Below are 21,705 nucleotides of genomic sequence, written 5' to 3' on the forward strand. Positions count from 1 at the left end.
AACCTGCTCTAAAATTCCCTGCAATTTCCACTGGACACGGGCTTCTTCTTCCATCTTAGATCTAAGATGTTGTGTAGCATTGCTGTGCAGCTGTTAAATAGCTGCCATGTGTGTCCCACACCGACAGTAAGTAACACGATTCTTGTGTGTACTGGATGTAGCACTTTGGGACCCTCCAGATAGAATGAGCCATAGCAAAGTACCGTACAAAACGTTTTAGCTCAGAGTTCAGATTGCTCAAGTGTATTTGCTCTGAAAAATGTCAACCTGAAAAAGGAAGGAAATAGTGTTAAGACAAGTCATTCCCACCTACCACAATAGCAGCATTTAGGCATTTAGCATACCACCAGCATGACCCTGAGTGTGACCACGCACCAGTGTGCTAGCAACTCTGTAAGGCTGCTCTAGATTATATGATGGTTAAAGTTCTGTTGGCCAGCTTGTGCTAGCCTTGCCACTGTCGTTCACTGTGGTGGAGCTGCATGACAGTGCAATGGTAGGAGAATAGCAGAAAATCTGTCGTGTAGACAAGGCCCTTCGTATTCACTTCCGATTTAGCAGGACTGTAGCCCACAAGACACCCCTGCTAAACTTCAAAGACCTCTGCAGTGCACAATCATGCCTCCTGCCTTCCCGCACTATGCTACTGTAATGTAATGATACTTAGCTTAAAATTACAGTTCTAGGATTTTTATGTACCACATGCCAGGCAGAGGGGGAAGGAGGAGTTAATCATATGCTCACTATCTCTTACTTACCTAGTCTGTGGTAACTATGGCAGCATTAAACTTATGAGTCACACAGTGAAGATCTGTGAGAAAGTTATTAAGAAGAGACTACAAAGAAAAGTAAAGTTCAGTGACAATCAGTTTGGATCTGTGACAGGCAAGTCAGCCGTGGATGCTATCTTTGCATAAAGATTGCTGTGGAAAAATATAGAAAAAAGAGGGAAAACGTTGCACGTGGTATTCGTGGAACTTAAGAAGGCTTATGACCGTGTTTCAAGTGAGGTTGGCTGATGGTGTATGAGAATGAAGCAGATACCTGACTTGTCCAGGGCATTTATGCGGGTGCTGTTACCACAGTTAAAAGGCCATGTGGAGAAAATGAACAGTTTCTAGTAAGAGTTGAAATGTCCAGGCTCATCACTGAACCCCTTTTTGTTTGCCTTGGTGCTTGATGCGCTTACAGAAGATATCCAGGTGCATGTTTTTGCAGACAATGTGCTTGTAAGTGGAAGAAGATGGAGATGCGTACTTGAAAGAAATGGCATGAAAATCAGCAGAAATAAAACCGAGTGTGTCTCTATAGATTTGATTATACACTAAAGGAAGACAGTGAGACTGTAAGTCTTTGGGGCCAACCACTATCAAAGGCACAGACATTCAAGTGCCTAGGTTAGATAGTGCAGGATAATAGTGAACTCAACGACGAATTTATAAGCAGAACAGGACAGGTATAGACTAACTGGAGAGACGCGAGCAGAGTGGTTTGTGATAGGAGAGTGCCTATAAAATTGAAAAGTAAGATCTACAAGACAGTAATTAGGCCTTCACTTTTTATATGGAGCTGAGGAAGAGAAAGGGGCAGATATTGAATACAGTGGAAATTAAAATGTTAAGGTGGATGCTTGGAGTTATAAGGGTGGACCATGTTTGTAATGAACAGATGAAGGGAAGTGTGAAAGTGGTACCACTTAGGCCTTGGCTACACTTGAGAGTTACAGCACTGGTGATGGCTTTATAGCGCTATAACTCACTCCCCATCCACACTGGCAAGGCACATACAGCGCTGTATCTCCGTGGCTACAGCACTGCTTGTACTCCACCTCCCCGAGAGGAATAAAGAGTGTAGCGCTGCTGCTGGGGTGCCAATGTAAACAGGGAATAATTTTAGTAGTTGTGACTGACCTCTCAAAGCTTCTCATAATCCTTTTAAGTGAAGGTTCTGCTCTTTGCTTTGTTGTGAACTCCGGGTTCCCAGAGCTGCTTATCAAAAAAACAAACGCAGCTCCTGTTTGCTGTGAATGAGCAGAGGTGGGGGGCTCCCTTTGAAACGCCCACAGCTAGTGTTTGCTTGGGGGGGGAGGGGGCTTGAGGAGAGAAGCAGCGTGAGGGAGGGAGTGGGCGGTCTGTTGCGGGGAGCAGCTGCTTATCTGGTCTGTTTGCTTTCAGTGAGTGAGAGGGGTGGGGGAAGGGGTCAGAACTTGCAAGGCAGCTGCTGACACAGTGTCGGCTCCAAAAATCTACTCTCCCCCCCACGCTCCCTGTCACGCTCCACCCCACCCCACCCCTTTTGAAAAGCACGTTGCAGCCACTTGAATGCTGGGATAGCTGTCCATAATGCACCGCTCCCAATGCCACTGCAGGTGCTGCAAATGTGGCCACAACAGTGCGCTGGTAGCTGTCAGTGTGGACAGACTGCAACGCTTTCCCTACTCAGCTGTACAAAGACAGGTTTAACTTCCAGCGGTGTACAGCTGCAAGTGTAGCCAAACCCTTAGAGAGAAGCTGAGGGAGCTGAGGCTTTGATGGTTTGGGCATGTGAAAAAAAGATCGGAAGAATATATAGGAAACAGGGTGTTAAACTTAGAAGTGGAGGGTAAGGGAAGGGTTGGAAAACCCAAATCTAGGAGAATGCATGTCATACAAAATAATTTCATTAGCTGCAGCCTAGCCAAGAAACTTCAAGACAGTGGAATAGAGAAGAAGGACTCAAAGAGCTGACCCTAATAGCTGAGATTAAGGCTAGAAGAAATGGATGGAGGCTGAGGACACGTGGCTGGAAACCAAATCTTGGAGAGGCAGAGGAGAATTGCTCGCTGGAGAATGGGAGTGTGGATCTGGTCAAATAACATCGCTTCCATTTAAAAATGTGCCCATCAGGCCAGTGCTGAAGCCTTCTCCATCTGCTGCTCAAAGCTTTTCTCTTGCAGCTGCAGTATCTTGGCAACCTGACAGCACTGGGCAAAGAGCTTGAGAGTCATTTAAAGCGCTCTCCAGCTGAAGAATGAGGTTTTGAGCAGAGCAGATATGATTATTTCTCCAGCCCTGCTCCAAGTCTCTTAACCAGTCTCTGTTCTCCAGGTGCAAGGCAGGCACCTTCTGCCCTACATTTACTGTTAGTTTCTACTTGTAAACTCTGAGTGCTAAGATCTGATATGTCTGAAATGTCAGCACTTAGAATTTATGAATAGAAAACTTGATGGGGTGGCAGGAGGGGGAGGGAGGAAATTGAGTAACAGAGGGTAGTGGGCAAAGAGGGGGTCTTCCCAAGATCTCCCAGAGGGGAGCTATGGTCATGCACCTGTGGGATGTGCACAGGCAGGGAGCTGTTCTCCTGCAGACTATAGGAAATCCAGCAGGAATCATTGTGTAACTGGAGCAGGGAGCTCCAAGATACCTGCATTGAAAGCATCCTGTGCCATGCTCTGTCTTGCTCAGCATGTTACCTCATCCTCAAGTGAGAATGTAGGCGAATGTCAGTTTGGGTTAAAGGGAATCACCTCTCAGCAGTGCTAAGTCCAAAGGTTACACCTGGCTTTATAAAATGTCAGTTCTGTTTTTTACCTAAAGTTCTCTGCAGAGCAATGGATCTAGGAATGGGCTGTAAACTCAGTGCTGTCAGGGCATTTACGTTTTAAACAATGAGATCCTTCAACTTCCTCCAGTGCTGGGAACCAGGAGATCATAGCGGCCTGGGCTAGTCCGTGAGACATAGAAAGGGAAAACTAGAGTATAAGAGAAGGAGCCTCAGGAGCCAGCTCCCATGGTGATGGAGGCGGGATGCAGAGGGAACTAGCAGCAGAGAGTAACCCTGCCCAGCTCAGCATGCTGGGAAGGGCACAGAAACCGCTTCGGGGGGGACAAGCGCATTAGGTCTAAATGTTTGCTTGGGGTGAGTGTTTCGTGGCTGCATCTCTTTAAGGTCATGCCTACACTGCCGGCGCTACAGCAGCACAGCTATGGTGCTGTACCTTCATCGCTGTAGTGCCATAGTGTAGACACTTCTCAGAGCAACTGAAGGGGTCGTTCTGGCACTATAGGTAATCCACCTCCTTGAGTGATGGTGGCTAGGGCCACAGAAGCATTCTTCCAACTGCACCGGGGGGTGGGTTGGCATACAGTGCTCAGGGACGGGAATTTTTCACAGCTACCTGGAGAAAATGTTTAAGCATAGACTGGGCCAAAGAAAAGCACTTGTCTGCAGAGTGGCACTGTGACTCTCACTGCGGTGCTCCATCATTGCACAACTACCCCCAGGTCTCCTTTTAACCAGCAAGTGGTGGACTGAGTTTGCACCCAGGCCCAGACTCCCCAGGGGTGTCCGTGACTCTGCCTGGTTAGGATAGAGGTTGGAGTCCTGTACTCAAGAGAGTGCTGTAGGTCTCACTCTGTGGAAAGCTGCTGCAGGAGCATACACTGTTGCACTGTTATTAACCAGGAGACTGAGTTGAAGTAGGGGTCCCCTGTGCAGAATCCTTTCTGCTTATGCCCTTTTCCAGCACCATCAGACATGCACTTTGTAGTAGTCAGGACAAATGGGGGCTTAGAATCCGTTCACTGTGCAGTGGAAGGGCTGGAATCTGCAGTCCTGACCCCTTCCCAGAACTGGACCATGGGGCTGGAGCTGTCCCTCTTTGGTTTGGTCCCAGCTCTGCTCCCTCCTGGGGCAGAATGAATGGCACTCATCTCTGCAGGGGCCTTGTAACCCAGATGGATGCCAGGTCATACCCAACACCTTTCCCTTCCTCCTGTCCTAGCCATGGTCAGCAACCCTGGGGCGGGGGGAGGGGGATGAAACTGGAGTATCCTTGAGGTGCTACGTATATTGGCAGGTAGGGAGCAATGTTGTACACCCCTCAGTGGGGCTGAGTGTGGTGCCTCCACAGCATTCCCACCCCCAGCTGCCTTGGAAGGCAGAGACTGGCTGCAAATCCAGGCTAGTGTCTCCTGCATGGAAAGAACTGCCCCTAGCTGTCCTCAGGTGCAGGGTTGGGACTTATCTCCTATCTGCCAGCTGGTCCAGTATGGGATGTCTCCAAATCTAGGTGTTCTGCCTCATCACTCATGAACAACTCCTGAACCACCAGACAAGCCCTTCAGGCTTCTCACCATCCCACTTCTCTTTTTTTGCCTTGCGCGGGGGTTTCCTTGCCCTGCATTGGCCTCTAATGTTGTAATATCCAGTAAAGGTCTCCTGGCAGCAGCACCCCATGTCAGCTTTCCCATGTGTCCCCCTCCTTCCTCTTTCTCTCTGATGCCCCTCACAACAGTACTCACTGAGTCCCCCCAGAGCTCCCTCACAGAATACTTCCCTGCAGAGAGTGGTAGTACCCATCCCTGACTGGGGCTTGCAAACCTTGTAGGAGGTTTGACGAGAGCCCCTCCCCCTTTAATTGCTGGTTTCTGTGTTAACAGCTACTGCTTGGGGGACCCCCAGTCACTATGGACACCTTTTTTAAAAGGCACTTCAGGAGGAAGGTGTTGTCGTTGGGTTCCCAGCGTGCCAGCGTTGTGTCAGTGCCCACTGGCAAAGCCAGGCGGCGCTCCATGGTGGGCATGCCCTCAGCCTCACTGGCACAGCGCCGCCGCAGGTCCAGTACCCAGCTGCAGAGCTTTTCCTGCCTGGGCTCCCCAGACAAGGGCAGCATGAGCACCCGGCGTCGCTCCAGCACCACCCCGCCCCACCTCAGCCCCAGGTTTGCTGTCCAGAAGAAGCGCGGGGGCCAAGTGCACACCATCAATACCCAGCTCATGGGCCCCTCCATGCTACTGGCTAGCCTCATCCAAGTAAGCGAGGCAGAGGAAGGGAGGCGGATGGCTTGTGCCGAAGGCTCTGGACCTGAGTCACCCTGGGAGGAGCTAAAGAAGGGCTGTGGCAGGGAGGAGACCGTCTCCTTGGGAGCCAGGTTGGATTGGTGTGAGCTGCAGGCTAAGCTTCCCCCAAGGAACAGGTGCCCTACTCTGCACCCTATCGGCATGAGGTCTCTTCTGCGAGCTCCAGGCTGCCTGCGCCGCCACTCCACCCACCTCCTGCCTGCAGATTTTGTGTACAGCAAGGCAGCCTGCGGGCTGCAGGGCTATTACCGACGCCTCAGCCAGCCACAGCTCTCAGGGGAGAGCCCCAGGCCAGGCGCTCTGCTCCCACCCTGCAGAGCACGGCTGGATGCCAAGAGATGGAAGGTTCCTACTAGAGCCAGGCGGCCATCAGAAACCACATATGAATGCTTGGGAATTGAGCCTGCCTATGACAACTATGCCAGTGCCTTCCCTAAAGCCTGGAGCCCCCAGCTGCTGTATGTATGGTGTTCCTGGAGGTGGAGGGAGGAAGGGTTCAGAGGGATAGTTCAGGCCATGGCTGGGGCAATATTGAAGGGAGCAGAGATTGGCATAGGGTGTCTAGCATCTGGCATGGGTGGGAAAGGTGAGGGCATGGCTGACGCATTGGCATGGAGTACCAAACCCTGCTGGATCAGGGCAAGTAGAGGGGGTGGGGAAAGGGAGCTGGAGGGTCTGCATGGAGCCTTGGGGTAGGGTGAGGGAAGGGGCTAGCACAGGACCCTGTGCCAGGGCTAGCTGCAGCTCCCAGCCATGTGCTCCATATGTTTGTGGACTAGGAGAAGCCAGGGAGTCAGTGTCTCCATTTCCTTCTCTGGTCAAAGGCCAATCAGCCTCTTGTCCATCTGTGTGTGTCCGACTGGCTGCTGAGTTTGTTTTCAGGCTGTTTGCAGTACCCCTGTGCTTGCTGCTTCTCCCAGCTGCTGGTGCCAGGTGCAGGTGTGAATAAGGGATCATGAGAGGGGATGTTTCTGGGATGAGGGAAGGATGTGTCCAGTTTCACTGGCTGCTGGCCTCAGAGGCTGCACAATTCCCTGCCCAGGCAGCTACTGGAAATGGCACTGCCATGGTGGGAGGGGTCAAAGTCTTTGCTGAGGTTGTCAGTCCCAGGCGAATGGCTGCTGACCTGGAGACAGTGAGAGCCTCTTGTGAGCAGGGGCCGTGAGCTGCTTCCCCCACTCCTCACCGCACTCTGCCCCACTTCTGCCGGCTCTCGATTCTCTGTCCATCTGTGACATTCAAGTGAGAGAGGGCATCTCTGAGATGTCTCAATGTCCTCTGGAAGAGTCCCCACCCTTGTGACCTTCGCCCGTCTTTGGGAAGAGGGGCTACTCCCACCAGGTCAAGTCTGAAGCTTTTTGTGTGTAATGTGATGCCCCTGAGTGGGGCATCAACCCTCAGGGCCACTGGATCTAAACACATGAGTGTCTACTGCCTGGGCAAAACCCAGATCTGTAGCTCAAGGGTTCTAGCAGACTCTCAAGCTGCTCTGTGGCCCAGTCACCACTAGAGGGGCATACTGTGTAGGTGTGGCTTGTGAGAGCCTATATATCACCACAGCAGGGAACCCTTCACCAGCTCATCCTCATGGCTTATGTAGGAAGAGTGGATATTGCCCAGCCTGTCATTATAGTGAATTCAGCCTAAGCCCAGGTTTCTGGCTTTGAGTGATACTAATGAACGATGCTCTGCCCCCCTTAGCCTCTTCCTTCTGAAGAGCTTATGATGCCTTGTGTGCATTTATGTTCCTGCCTGTTTTTATAGCCACTCCTCCCTCTTTCTTCCAGGAAAGCCATCGCCAAGTCCGGCCTCCAGCACATGGTAGCCCAGCCGAACCCCACACTAGCCCTGAGGAGTGAATCAGAGAGGCAGATCCGCAGCACTGTGGACTGGAGTGTAGGTTACCTTTAATTTTCCTTGGTGCTTGGGAGGGGACTCTCTGATGTTACAGTGGCTGACTCGGCTTGTGGCCATTCCCAGGAGGAGGGCTATAAGGCTGTACCAGGTGGCTCCTGTTTTGACACTCGTAGCCTTGTGGTTAGCAGCTGGTGCTCTCTGATGTTGTTGGGTAAAGTGCCTTGATGCTGGGGAAAACAGACAATGCATTTGCTCTCATTCCCCACTGCTCTTACACAGCCATCCATTCTGCACGTGGGAATGGAAACCTGGTGAGTGGTGGAAGGCACTGCTCTCCTTGTCGGAGATGCACAGACAAAGCTGAACCCATTGTGAGCTGCATCCTCGGAGGCCTTGTGTCCTGGTGCAGGATGGGGACAATCCCTCTCTACCCCTGTGGGGAGACTTAGCTGAGATAGTGCCTTCTGCTCTGGTCCCCTCGTCCCCAGAGGCCTTGTGTTTGGAAGCTGAGAGGGGATGGTTCTCACCTGAAACATTGTGAAGGGCATTCAGAGAAGAGCAGAAACAGTCAGGGGGCTGAAGGGATTGACCTGTGAGGAGAGATGTCCAGTTCCGCTCAGCAGTGCGTGAGTGGGGATGTGACAGTCTGCCAGTAACGGAGCGAGGGGTGCAGACCTCTGGATGGGACGCTGGGACAGAGTGGGTGACAGGAAGTAAGGGGAACATGTAAGCTGAATCTCAGGAAAACTCCCTAGCAATGAGGTGAATCCTCTCCCGGACAGCCCCATTGCTTACAGCTAGACAGGATAGCATCCTACGGACAGTACTTCTACATTTCTGACACATCTGGGCCATGGTGGGAGCTTTGGGCAGGTTTTCTGGATATGTCCTCGCTCTGGAGAGTGGGCCTCTATGCAGCCTGTGATCACAGCGGTGCTCTGTAGTCCAGTGTATTGTGGGTCTGGGATGGTCAGCTGGGATATTCATCATGTTGGAGGTGACTGCTGGGATCCAAGGCCAGGCCCTGAAAGTTTGGGGACTCTTGTGGCCCATCGGAGACAGTGCAATGTATCTCTTGTGCCTTCCAGGAAACTGCAATCTATGGGGAACACATCTGGTTTGAGACCAGCGGCTCTGGGGATTTCTGCTATGTTGGGGAACAGAACTGTGTGGCCAAGATGCTGGTAAGTCAGGCACAGTGACCCTGTCATCAGCTCGGCTTGGTTAGATACAAGACTGTGCTGCCACCTAGTGGAAAAACCTGGGGATCCCTTTCTGCACGCAGTAGCCTGGCATTTCTCAAATGCGGCCACCAAGGTCTTTTCTTGCGGCCACAGCCTGCTGGGTGGTGATGGGGGAGGGGCTCAAAGCAGCAGCTCCTCCCCTAGGGCTGCCATCAATGGTTGGGCCTTGCCCCCCTCTTGGGAGAGACAAGCTGGAGGAGCAGACAGCCAATGTGAATTCCCCACTTTCTGGAGCAGGGGCGGGGTGTGTGTCAGGCTTCAGCTTTGGGGTGGCTGGTGGCAGGTTCCACCCATGTGGCTTCAAGCTCCATCCCAGGCCCCATCCCCTGTGTGTGAGGCTTCAGTTTCCGTTCTCTGACTCTGCGGTGGCAGACTCTAGCCCCAAGCTTAGCCCCCATCATCACCTCTGGCCCCCCGCTGCCTCTCCCAGTGCCCCATTGTCCCTGGCCCCTGCTGCCTCTGTACCCACCTTCCTATCCAGGGCTTAATTTGTCCCCGGGCTTACCGGAACGAAGTACGTCTGCTGTGAAAAGTGATATTTGTGTGTTAGTTAATATCACTTTTCACAGCAGACTTAGTAGCTAGCAGTCCTTTCCCCCCCCCCAAAAAAGCAACCAGAAATGCAAAAGAAACAAGAAAAAAGACAAGAACATGCTTTGCACCTTATATGTGTTTTTGTTCTGTTTATAAAGAATAGAGACAACTGTACATTATTTTTATTATTGAATCTGCAAAAAAAACCTACATAAATAAATTACAATGGTTTGGACATGTGTGTGCATATTTATTGAGTTTTCCTAAAATTGAGCCGCACTCTGAGCCCACCAAAAAATTTGTTGTGAGAACCCCAGTGGAAGTTCTCAGACATTCTGGGGTCTAACAAAGAAGGGGTTAACACTTGTGGGGCCAGTGAGGGATATGGAAAATGTTCTGCTGTGGACTCTGCCTGCTGCTAATGCTGCTTTGAGTCTGGAAAGTTGCTGCATCTGAGCAGGCAGCAGGCACCAGGGCCTCTGGGTATCTCTGTGGCTAGGATCCAGCTAGTTGAGTTGCTACAGAGTTTTTGTGAGTGGCTGTAGTGACCCCCAGATGCCCCAAGAGAGAATTTAATTCCAAAAATTTCCAGAAGGATCTTGCAATAAAAGGAAGAACCAAGAAGTGAAGGCCTATGCCCTGCAGTTACATGACTGCAGGTTGGACTGCCCATAGGGGCAACGCCCTTGGAGATGCCGCAGCCATCCCTCTCTAAGTGCAGGTCACGTCCAGCTGCGAGTGCTGGGGTCTGAGGATGGATGTTCGTTGGTCTAGGTGAAATGAGCTTGGGGTCACAGCCTGATGGGCAGCACCAAAACTGCCACAGGTGGCAGTGATTGGCTGCCTGGTGCCAGTATCAGAAGAGATTGAGGAGTGACTGGCCAATGGAGAGTGCCTTTGCCTCTTGCCCCAGGGCAGGGCTGAGGCAGGCTGGGTGTTGGGCATTCAGATCAAGGGAGGAGGCTTTTAACTGCGGTGATCCTTATGGCTTCCCATTCTGCAGCATACTGAGCTGCTTGCTCTCAGGAGTGCCCGCCTTGGAGTGGAGTAGGAGTGAGTGAGTGGAGCTCCAAGGCTTCCAGAGTGTAAATAAATACTGATGTTAACGTAGGGATTTTTCCCCTTTTTCAGCAGAAACCTCTGACCAGACGCAAGTGTGCAGCCTGCAAAATTGTAGTTCATACACCCTGCATAGAACAGCTGGAGAAAGTGAGTAAAGCCCAACACAGGCCACTCCTGGGCCTGAATTGCTGGTTACCCCTTAGCTGGGCAACAGCATGGGGCCAGCACTGAACTCCATGTGCTTTGGCTAACCATTGTCGTGACAGGCAGGTGCCTCCTGAGGGGGCAATTTAGTGGGGGAAGCAGACTTTTAGCAGATCTCTGGGCATTTTAGCCCCAAGAGCTGGTGAATTGTTCCTTTGGTAGGGGTTTGGATGAGGATCCCAGATAAGCATCAGATGTCCCAGAAAGCTCCCAGGCCTGCCACATTGAACACAACTCCAGTAGGTTTCTTTTAGTAGATGGTTTCACTGTTGCCTCCCTTGTGTGTGTTAAATCTGCAGATAAATTTCCGCTGCAAACCTTCCTTCAGGGAGTCGGGATCAAGGAACGTTCGGGAGGTGAGCAACTCAGCTGGACTGCTTGCTGTGTTTGCCAGGAGGAAGTCCCGTCCCCTTCTAGTTTGGTGGCAGAGGACTCAGGATGCCGGGGAAGGGGCTTAGCTTGGTTTGTTGTGGAAGCAGCAGAAAGTCTGGGCATTTTCAAGTGTGGCAGGAGCCCCTAAGTCTGTGCTACCTGTGAAGCCTTTGGGCACTGAAGAGGCACAGTCACCCATCCTGTGGGGCATTTCTTTGAAATGCACCTGCACGAGATTGGTGCTAATGTGGGGCGAATATCCTTCAGGGGCAGATTCGCTTCTGGTCAGTCAGCTGTTGATCTGCATTCTCAGAACCTCCTGGGCCTGCCAGGCTGGGCCAAAGACACCTCAAGGCCAGCCTTTCCCAGGAGGAATTTCAGCCCCTCTGGTGCTGGTCCTGAGAGAATGAAAGAACAGTTGAACTTTTGCAGGCCTCCTGGAAGGTTCTGTGGAGTTTGGGGAGAAGAGCTGTGTTTTTGCTCTATTGCCCAGCCCAGGTTAGCTGCAGTTATTGCCACAGTACCTGAACTTGCCCCTGCTTAACTCTTGTGCACTCCTTACCTGTGGTGACTCTGCCTTGTATGTCTGTTAGGTTTATCTACTTAATCTCTCCCAGCCAGGCCAGGATTGTCCCCTGTAGTCTGTACTGCATGGCTGTGTCCAGGCCAGGTTAAACGTGCACTGTAGCACTTTAAACCATTTTCCCTATGGTGACCCTTGCTGCCATCTCTCCAGTATGACCTACAGTGCCACCCAGAAAGGAGTAAATGTCTGCATGCCCCCTCAGGAGCTCTCTTGCAAACCTCTGTGCTGCAGGGTGTGACCAGCAACAGCACCCTGTGCCTTCCCTAGGGATGTGGAACTCTCCGTGGTGCTGAAAGTTGTGGGTGGAGGGAACTGGAGAGTATCCACACAAACTAGTCCTAAGGCAGTTCCAAACTAGCAGATGTGTCTAGAGGAGCTTTTGGTAGGACATAGGCCAGGGATCTCGATGGGGAATACGCACACCTGGGATTCACCTGAACAGCTACTGCACTAGCTTTTAGAGTAGAAGCACCTGAGGATCTCTCCTCTGCGGTCTCCATAGAGAACCTAATCCCATCTGTTTCCAAGGTGCCCATCATTATGGTATCCGGGCTCTCTTATCCCTCAAACTTACCTTACCAGCTTTAACCAGGAAATAGGGGTTAGATCCCAGACCTCGACGGTGCTGTAAGGAAAGCACCCTCCAGAATTTACCATTCCAACTACTGTACAGTAGGAAACAGAACTTGGAGAAGGAAGAATAAACAAAGGTGTGAATGCATGGACAGCAGTTGTTCAGCAGCAAGTGGGGGCAGAGAGTCTCTTGGACTAATCAGCAAACTTGGACTCCCCTGTGCTCCCCATCCTGTACTGCTTTCTTCTCCCCTCCAGATGGAAGAGTAAAACTGGGGGGGGAAAGAGAGAAGAAACGCTCTGTTTAAACAGACGCACCCCTTCCCCCTCCTCACCACCCAGTACAAGCTGAGGGGAATGTACTACCGCCTTCTTCCATCTCTCCCTAAAATTACTTCCCTGGCTGGGGAGGGTGGACATGCCATCTCGGTAGCCGTTAGGGACCAGCACTGTGCTTGGTGATCCCCTGTCACAGAATGAGCTGCCCTTGGCCCACGGGGCTCCCAGGCTCAGGCACAGAGAAGATGGCTGTGTTTGAATGACCGGCACTCTGTTATTGCCGGCGTGAGGAGGCGCCAGTTCAGGCAGCACGTGCTGGCCGACCATCGGCATATGGATTTAGCTCCACTCATGATTAAGTCGAACTGCTGGGAGAACAGGGTGAGCAGAGGGAGTTTGGAGGAACTTATTTTCTCTCCTCAGTGACTGATGTGGTCTGGAGCTCAGCAGTTTCAGCTCTTTGCCTTTGTCATCTGTGTTCAGGGCCACAGGTGTCTCCAGTGTGTCTTCTGTGACCGTGAGCTAGGTGGGGCATCTGTGTTCCATTAGGCCTGTGCCTGTGGGGAGGCAGCGTGGATTCACAGCATTTATTTTTCTGATTATTCGTCATAATGGTGACACTACCCAGGGCTGTGAGGCACCTCGCTGTCCCCCGTCCTTAGGGTGAGGAAGCCTTGTCTGTGCCTGCTGTGTGTTAGCTCCCTGACTCCACCAGCCTCCAGCAACGCAAGCACTACCTTCCAAGCCTCTGCAGACCTTGTTTTCTCTCTGCAGGTTAGTAGTAGGCACACCCTAACCTTCCTGTCCTCCAAGCATCTCCTGTAGAGTCCAGCCCCTGCTCCACTGGACACTCACCGAATTATCAGGCCTGCTGTCCCAAAGCTGACTACACAGCTCTGCTGAACACACAGCACTTACACACATTCCCAGTGAAAGCAAGAATACATTTATTATCAAAGAACAGAGAGTCAGGTGGCAGTAAGAATATTGGAAACAAATGGTGACATCAATACAAAATCACAATACGCTTTCTAGAGACTAAATGTAACGAACAACTTACCCTCCTGTCTAAAGAAGCTCAGCTCACCCACAGTTCTCTCCAGCGTTTTCAACCAAACCTGGTTAAAATTCAGTTCTCATGATGCAAACATGCTGTCTGTTTAGGGTGAAGGATGCCTGGGTGTTCTCTTTGCCCCCCAAATGTACCAGAACAAACCTTTGACGTGCACCTCATGATAGTGTTTCCTCCTCCCCTCCCAACATGGGTTTCTCCTGGGGGTTGTTGAGAGCAGTACTGGAGGATAAGACACCTGGCATCTCAGTCAGGTACCCTGTGTCTGGGCTTGCCTCTCCCAGAGCTGAGTGCTCGTGCTTCTGAATCTCTCCAGTGTCTGGGCTGAGATGTTCCCAGGAGCTTCTGCAGTGTCCTCTCAGTACTAAAGAAATTGCAGAGGAGGATTCCATTCTGTATGGGCCAGAGAAGAGGCAAGGCCACTTTGGGTCCCAGCCAAGGAATGTGCTAACAGGATCATGTCCGTACTTTTCTCTGCGTTCTCTTTTAACCTGGCCCTTGTGTTTCCATTTAGCCCATAGTCGTCCGGCATCACTGGGTGCACCGGAGACGACAGGAAGGGAAGTGCCGGCAGTGCGGAAAGGTGAGAAGGGCTGAAGAAAAGCCGAGGTTAGGCAGGGAAGGGGAATGTGGTAGGTGTGGGGAACATAAAGAGGAACCACTTGGAGCAGGACGCACACAAGCCCTGCTGGGAGGGGCAGCCCCCTCGCAGTCAGTGATGCTACCATTCCTTACATTGCCGCCTACTGACAGCACTCTCTCAATCCCCACGTTCATCCAGTCATCAGATTTTCACACAAACTGAACTCCCAATCTGTTCTGGAGGGACCTCCCCCAGGCACCTTTGGCTGAGTCTTTGCCCTTGGGTCCAGAGTTGCTTGTCCCAAACATGTTGAATTCCCTCATGCCAGGGCTGTGGGTGGGGAACTGTCCAACTGAGACCTGAGCTGCGTTGGCTGCAGAAGGACTCTTGTGGCTAACATCTGCCGTAGCTGGGGAGCTGCTGTTCCCCTTCCTATGTGCCCCTCGCTGCACTGCAGAGAGTTGTCAGGAGCTTCACGACCCTCCTCCTTCCCTCTGCAGGGTTTCCAGCAGAAGTTTGCCTTTCACAGCAAGGAGATTGTAGCCATCAGCTGTTCCTGGTGTAAGCAAGCGGTGAGTGCAGCCCTACCCTGAGTTAATGGCCTAATGACTTCTGATGGCCAGGTATGTTCTAGTGCAAGCTGGAAGCTCCTGCCTCATACCCTTCAGCACCTATTACTGAGAGAGGCTGGGATTGGAGTAGCTGAGAGCGCCTCTCACAGCCAGGGTTCCCGCCCTTTCCCTGAAATGCCTCCTGTTGGAAGCCTTCACATTGTTAGGCTCCTGCTGCATTTCCTACAGTGCTCCCTGCTGGAGACAGAGGTGCTGTGAGTGTTCAGAGCTGGGCTTCCTGGGCCAGGCTTCAGCAATCGAGTGCTGTGTTCTCTCTCCCTCGCAGTACCACAGTAAGGTTTCATGCTTCATGCTGCAATGCATCGAGGAGCCGTGCTCGCTGGGGGCTCATGCTGCTGTTGTAGTCCCGCCGACCTGGATTCTGCGGGTCCGACGCCCCCAGGTGAGTCACTCCCTTAGGCTTTGCTCCTGTTTAATCAGCAGCTCCTGCTCGACTGGCAGCTGCTGACTTGGTTCTTCTCCTTTGCTAGAATCCACTGAAGTCCAGTAAGAAAAAGAAGAGGACGTCGTTCAAGCGGAAATCCAGCAAAAAGGGGGCAGAGGTCAGAGAATGAGGCCTGCGTTGACTGGGAATTGGCAGGGGGAGTGGGAGTTGGAGAAGGAATATCACTAGTCACAATATGGTCTGAGACATGGAGCAGAGAAAAATGAGGTGGAGGGAAGGTGCTGGGATATGAGAGTCATTTGCAATTGCAAGGTATCTCAAAGGGGTTTTTAAAAAGAGAACAGAAAGACTGGCATGTGGATCCCACTCCCACTGGAGTGCTAGGGTCCTGGGGGGTGGATCCCGGTGCTGGGGCTCTGGCAGTGGCTGGAATGTTCAGTATTTTGTCTCCAGCTTCAGACCTTAGTGACTTTAAGTTTCCGTTGCAGGCAAGAGCTTGTGTTTCCCCATGTTTGTTGATGGTGTTGTGGTGTCTTTGCAGGAGGGGCGATGGAAACCCTTTGTCATCAAGCCTACGCCAGCCCCACTCATGAAGCCCCTTCTGGTGTTTGTGAACCCCAAGAGTGGTGGGAATCAGGTAGGGACATTTCCTGACAAGTTCCTGGATAGCCAGCTCCATGGAGGCCTCTTATCCCAGCTGCTGAGAATCCAGCATGTTCGGTGATGTCTCAGCTGCAAGTACAGAAGCAGCTTACTCCCTGGCATTGCCTCTTGAGGCCAGGCCTTGCCTGACTACCCAGGACTGCAGATTCCCATCACCTCTGTCTAAGACTCTGCTTCCTTCCTGCCCCCCACTACCCCATCGAGATTGTCTGTATACTGTTTTCTGAAGTCTTTCATCCTTTTAGGGAGCCAAGATCATCCAGTCCTTCATGTGGTATCTCAACCCACGACAAGTCTTTGACCTCAACCAGGGCGGCCCCAAAGAGGCGTGAGTACTGACTCAGGGAGCCCTGTCCCCTTCTCCCACTGTCTTCCCCAATAGGAACTTTTGCCCCTTCTCTTCCAGCTGGCCGCTAGTGAGGGACTGACACTCTAGGAAAGGCCCTTGGGAAGAACTGTGTGGCTGGACACCTACTGCAAGTTCAAAGCCTGGGAAATGTCACTGGGGAATGATCCCATTTCACTTTCCAGTCAGTCCTGGCTCCCTTGTGTTTCCAGGAGGAAGGATGGCTGAATGGTTAAGGCACAGGGCTGGGAGCCAGACTCCTGGGTTCTATTCCCAGCTCTGTCACTAGCCTGTTCTGTGACCTGAGCCCAATCCCATTCCCTCTCAACACTTGTGTTTCTCCATCTGTAGAGTGGGGATAATAATCCTGGCTTCCTTTTCCAGGGGCCTGTGAAGATAAATTCATTACAATGTGTCAAATGCCATGAGGCTGTAGGGTGAAGAGAGGGGTCTAAAATTGTGACTCCTCCAGTGGACAGCCTGAGAGAGGAACCCATTGCAAACACTGGCTGGTGCATTCCCAGCTTCAAGCGTCTCCAGGATTCTCCTGCCTTTCCCTGACCTCTTCCGCTTTCTGCTTCCCTGCAGGCTGGAGATGTATCGGAAAGTGCACAACCTGCGGATCCTGGCGTGTGGGGGGGATGGCACGGTGAGTGACCCTGACCTCTCAGCTCTTGCTGAGTTATCAAGGAATGTGGCTGGTGCCTTGATCCAAACCCTTTGCCCTTCCAGGAGAGGTGGCGGCTTCCTTGCTCTAATCCAGAGGTGGGCAAAATGGGTTCCCAAAGTTCTATAATATGGCTCACCGCCCCCTGTGACTACAGGTCCCAGCATGCCATGCTCCATCTTCATCTCAGAAGCTAGCTTCATGGTATGCTGGGGCCAGTAGTCCTTGTGGTCTGTCTCCATACTAGAGATGAGGGCAGCTGCAGTGGTCTCCATTTGATGCCATATAGGTGCAGCCCATGAGCTCCTGACAAGTTGCTGGCACAGCCCTCAGCTGGGCAAAGTTTGGGAACCAGAGTGAGTTCAGGCTTCACCCATCTAAGCTGTCTGCAGCACTCCTGGAAGATTAACTCTCACGCTCCCAGTGTAAGTTAGGTATAGAAAGGTTCCAATTAGCCATCGGGGCAAATAGCAGTGGGGATTCTCAGCCCCATGGGTCCTGGCAGAATCCACTGTACAGGGGATTTGACACATACTAGGCACCAACAGGCTGTTAACTGCATGAGATGCCACCTCTGGGGAGCCTCACTCACTTGCCATTTGGGGTGGGGCAGGCATTTCCCCAGAACATTGGGTAGAAAGATGCGGTTTGTCCCCTCTGGAGCACTGACGGTTATTGGCTGAGCATCTCCCGTAATGGCTAGGGAGTTGGGGGGGCCCAGTCTCCATGTCTTCCTCATCTCTGGCTCTTGGTGAAACTCTCTACCCACTCAAGCTGATCACCTCCATAGGGCTCTGAAGTAACCAGCTGCCTCTTTGGTGTCTGTCCTGTTTGGCCAGGTTGGGTGGATCCTCTCTATCCTGGACCAGTTACGTCTGAATCCCCCTCCTCCTGTAGCCATCCTTCCTCTGGGGACAGGGAATGACCTGGCCAGGACTCTGAACTGGGGCGGGGTAAGTGACTCGGGAGGAGGGGGCAGAGAGGGGTACTTGCCCTGGGAGAGGGGCTCATAGGGCCCTGGTACTACTGGCTCCCGAGCTTGGGCCCAGGTGGTTGGAGGGGAGGAGGGATCTGAGCTGTGATGGCAGGACAGAGGTTTGGTGTGTGGGAGAAGCGGAGCTAGGCCCCCAGGGTCAGAGTTGTGGGTGAAAGGGCTGAGCTCTTTTCTCTGGCGTGGGCAGCTTTCCCACTTGCACTCCATGCGCTGCTATCTCGGAGCCATGCACAGTGTGCCCAAGAGTTCCCAGCAGAGGAGGTGAGCGCAGCGAGGGGCGGCTGTGGCTGGATGTGATAAGGCCTACATGCTGGAGATGTGATATGTGACATAGATGCCACAGGGCTGGAATTGGCCTGTGGCTGGCACTTGGGGATCCCTGTGGTGTATGCATCACCCAGAGACCTGGCTTCTCCCCAGATCACCTTTGCCCCCACCAATGACATCAGCTGGAATCCACCCCCTTGGGAGAAATAACTAATTGTGCGACCTGGCAAGCTGCTGTGGTGGGCTGGGAGTCACTGTGGAAGACACCCACAGAGATGGAGCTTTTTAGGCTGCAGGTTACCCAGTGACAAATCCCAGCCCTGTGTTCTCCCCACTCTTTGCTCTGGGGCACTTGGCCTTGCCACCCCTTCTCCGGGTAGGGGAGCCAAGTTGGGTGGCTCAGTGAGCTCTGCTTTGGCCTACAGGGTTACACAGACGAGCCCTTGTCAAAGATCCTCTCTCACGTGGAGGAGGGAAACATTGTGCAGCTCGACCGCTGGAATCTCCAGGTGGAGCCAAACTCTGAGGTGAACCCTGAGGAAAAAGATGAGACGGCCACAGACAAGGTGAGCGACAAACGAGCTCCTCCACCATGGGCCAGCATTCTCCATCTGTCCCCAGCTCAGGCAGCACTTGACTCCCCAGGGAGTATTCCCCCCGTTTCCACTTTCTCTCCTCATGGCTCAGAGGCCCATCTGGGAGAAGCAGCCCCAGGGGCTAGTGACAATCACAGCTGGCCCAAAGGTGTAGGTCTGCAAGAGACTTGGAGGACTTGCTGCAAGCAGGAGGCCATTCCTTTGGCGCAGAGACCCTGAGAATAGCAAGTGTCTCAGACAGCAGAGATCGTCTGACTGCTTGGTGAGCCAGCAGTGACCCTGTAAGAAGGGGGACTGAGCAGCTGGAATGGGGTTTGGTGGAGAGGAGACATCCGTGCTTCTCTGGAAAACCCTCTCTGGGGATCCTGAAGGTTCCTGGGGAAACAGGCCCCAACCCCCGGTGCATTTGGCACAGAGAAAGCATCCGCTGACTGCATCTGCCACCCCGTTTCACCCTAGGTGCTGATCTGAGCTGGACACTGCATCTCGGTTGCTTGTGTGGATGCTGAGCCTGGGCTGAGCAAGAATGTGCTCACGGCAGCAGAAAGGGCTATTCTATCCCCCTCAGTATATCCCTCCTTCAGGCCAATAGCTGCCTCTGTCTCAATTATTCCCTCTGCTGGCAGTGGCCCCTGTACATGGCTAGTGAAGTGTCGTCTCTCCCTTGCAGTAACCCTGCATTCCTAGCCCCATGTCCGGGCACCACGGTTCCCAGCCTCAGCCTCCTCTTTTTTCCTTTTCAGCTTCCCCTCGATGTCTTCAATAACTATTTCAGCCTCGGCTTTGATGCTCGTGTGACACTCGAGTTCCACGAATCTCGAGGTAGGTGGGGGCTGGAGTAGGTTCTGGCTGGTGCTCTCTGCGCAGAGCTGCAGGGCCAGGCTGCAGAGTGGGAGAATCTTGGGATTTAGAGTGGGGGAAGCAGGTTTGTAACCTGGGGGCGCCCCCAGTATGGTCAATTGAAACACCTTTGTAGTAGGGAGATGGCAAAGAGAGAATCAACTGGGGAGAGGGTGGGGGGAACTGACCGGGAAGAGTGTGGGAACAGCCAGATAGGGGAGAGGAAGCTGCAAAGTGTGTGTGAATGAATGGGAGGGGAAGGAAGAAACCGAGGTGTGTGGCAAGAGGTAGCTGGTGAGTCTTGGCAGAGGCAGCTGGCGAGTCTTGGGGGAGGCTGGTTAGTGAGCCTGGGAGAGCGAGGCTGGGGTGACAGGCGGCTGAGTTGCTCCTGGCAGTGAGTGAATGACACTAATGTCTATCTTGTTTTTTGTTTTTTTTTTCTTCTTTCCCTAGAGGCCAATCCAGAGAAATTTAACAGCCGGTTTCGGAATAAAATGTTCTATGCTGGGGTGAGTGTGTGGGACTCCTTGGAGACAAGCACTGTCTGTCTAAGCTCCAGCTACTCTTAGAGATTTCCAAAGCTGCTTTCTTTGGGTAACTACTAACGGAGTGTCTGAACTGTAAGGACTCAGCTCTTTTAATCTCCTCATCAGCATGTCCCTCCAGCCCCATGATAATTGTTTTAACTCTTCTCTGAACTCCTCCCACTGGCCTTCTTGTACTGACGGGCCCAGGCCCAAAAACAGTGTCACAGACAGGACCTCCTTAGACCTGCATTAGAGGGTGATTATCTGCTTCCTGCCCTGGGACGAGGTCTCTGCATATGCAGCCCCCAGGTTGCATTAGCCTTTGTCCAACCCTATCGCAGTGCAGCCCCTGGCTAGTTTGTTCTTCCCCTTGAGTCTTGGTTGCTTCTACTTCTCAGAGCTGTCCCTCCCATTGAGGATCTGGGTTTGGGGAATTAGCTGTGTTACCCTAGACTGCATGTCATATTGTTTCATGCCCTCTCATAACTGTCTCACGCTGAGGAGGCTGGTGTCTTGCTCCTGTATTGGGCCCAGTAACTTTTGTTTGGCCATATTTTCTCACAGCCAGAGAATGATCTTGCATTCCGTGCCCCCAGTACTGCATCCCACCTGGAGAAGGAGGTGCCCTAGCCCTAGATCACAGCTTCTCCTGGAGGCCCAGCCTGGACATGGGGGAGTTGCAAGTTAGGACTGAAGTCCATTGTCAGAGCTGTGTTATCAAGGGGTGCATCAGGTCAGGAGTAAGGAGCATCTGCAGCACTGTATCAAGAGGGGCAATCTGCAGAAGGTGCAGTGAGGCCTGGAAGAGGATGTGCCCAGTCTCAGGAGTCTCGGGGGCTTGAATTGAGACTCAGTAGAGCATGAAGGGTCCATGCGATTCAGCTGCTGCTCAGGGACGTGGTCTCCAGGCATTAACCTTGTCCCTTGTGTTGGCAGACGGCGTTTTCCGACTTTCTCACGGGCAGCTCCAAAGACTTAGCGAAGCACGTCAAAGTGGTGGTGAGTGTCTGGAGAGGAGGGTCTGGGATCGTTCCCTGGGAGCGGTGGGGATTGGTAAATCCAGGGCATTGTTCCTTTGGGGTAACAGTAACTGGTACCGCAGCGGCTGAAGCAGATTTTGCACTATGAGGGACATTCATTGGGTGCTGCAGGGCGACAGCTCTCACTCAGAAATGGGGAGTTCATTCCACCCAAAATACTAGGACTGGGCCCTTCTCCTGCAGCCAGCGTAGGTGTCTGACTGTCTGTCCGTCTGTCTGTTTTCAGTGTGATGGGACAGACCTGACCCCCAAGATCCAGGACCTGAAGCCCCAGTGCCTTGTCTTTCTGAACATTCCAAGGTGAGTGGCTCCTGCACCCCTGGATGCTGAGCAGCTCCCTGCCCGGTGTTTGAGGAGCCCTCCCCGTTGGTCCCAGGTAGTACTCTGCTCCCATTGTCTCTACACAGGTACTGTGCAGGCACCATGCCCTGGGGCACCCCTGGGGAGCACCATGACTTTGAGCCCCAGCGCCATGACGATGGCTGCATTGAGGTCATCGGCTTCACCATGACATCCCTGGTAAATCAACTCAGCCACTGCAG

The 21,705-nt window shown here is 52.6% G+C and overlaps 1 protein-coding gene across 14 annotated transcripts in view; it reads left to right on the top strand.

Moving 5' to 3' along the window:
• DGKZ (diacylglycerol kinase zeta) overlaps positions 1 to 21,705 on the top strand; it is a 97,896-nt gene that overhangs the window by 51,597 nt on the left and 24,594 nt on the right. For 9 of the 14 annotated variants that reach the window (XM_032775090.2, XM_075065276.1, XM_032775092.2 and 6 more), the window contains 18 exons: positions 7,628 to 7,736; positions 8,786 to 8,881; positions 10,607 to 10,684; positions 11,041 to 11,097; positions 14,138 to 14,206; positions 14,707 to 14,778; positions 15,104 to 15,220; positions 15,309 to 15,380; positions 15,765 to 15,860; positions 16,132 to 16,214; positions 16,821 to 16,881; positions 17,739 to 17,852; positions 18,586 to 18,726; positions 19,500 to 19,578; positions 20,050 to 20,105; positions 21,060 to 21,122; positions 21,390 to 21,463; positions 21,571 to 21,682. In XM_032775090.2, the coding sequence (XP_032630981.1) occupies positions 7,628 to 7,736; positions 8,786 to 8,881; positions 10,607 to 10,684; positions 11,041 to 11,097; positions 14,138 to 14,206; positions 14,707 to 14,778; positions 15,104 to 15,220; positions 15,309 to 15,380; positions 15,765 to 15,860; positions 16,132 to 16,214; positions 16,821 to 16,881; positions 17,739 to 17,852; positions 18,586 to 18,726; positions 19,500 to 19,578; positions 20,050 to 20,105; positions 21,060 to 21,122; positions 21,390 to 21,463; positions 21,571 to 21,682 (1,549 nt within the window). The other 5 variants (XM_075065273.1, XM_032775093.2, XM_075065284.1 and 2 more) reach the window with 4 other exon arrangements.

Source organism: Chelonoidis abingdonii, chromosome 4, assembly GCF_003597395.2.
Source record: "Chelonoidis abingdonii isolate Lonesome George chromosome 4, CheloAbing_2.0, whole genome shotgun sequence".
NCBI lineage: Eukaryota > Metazoa > Chordata > Testudines > Testudinidae > Chelonoidis > Chelonoidis abingdonii.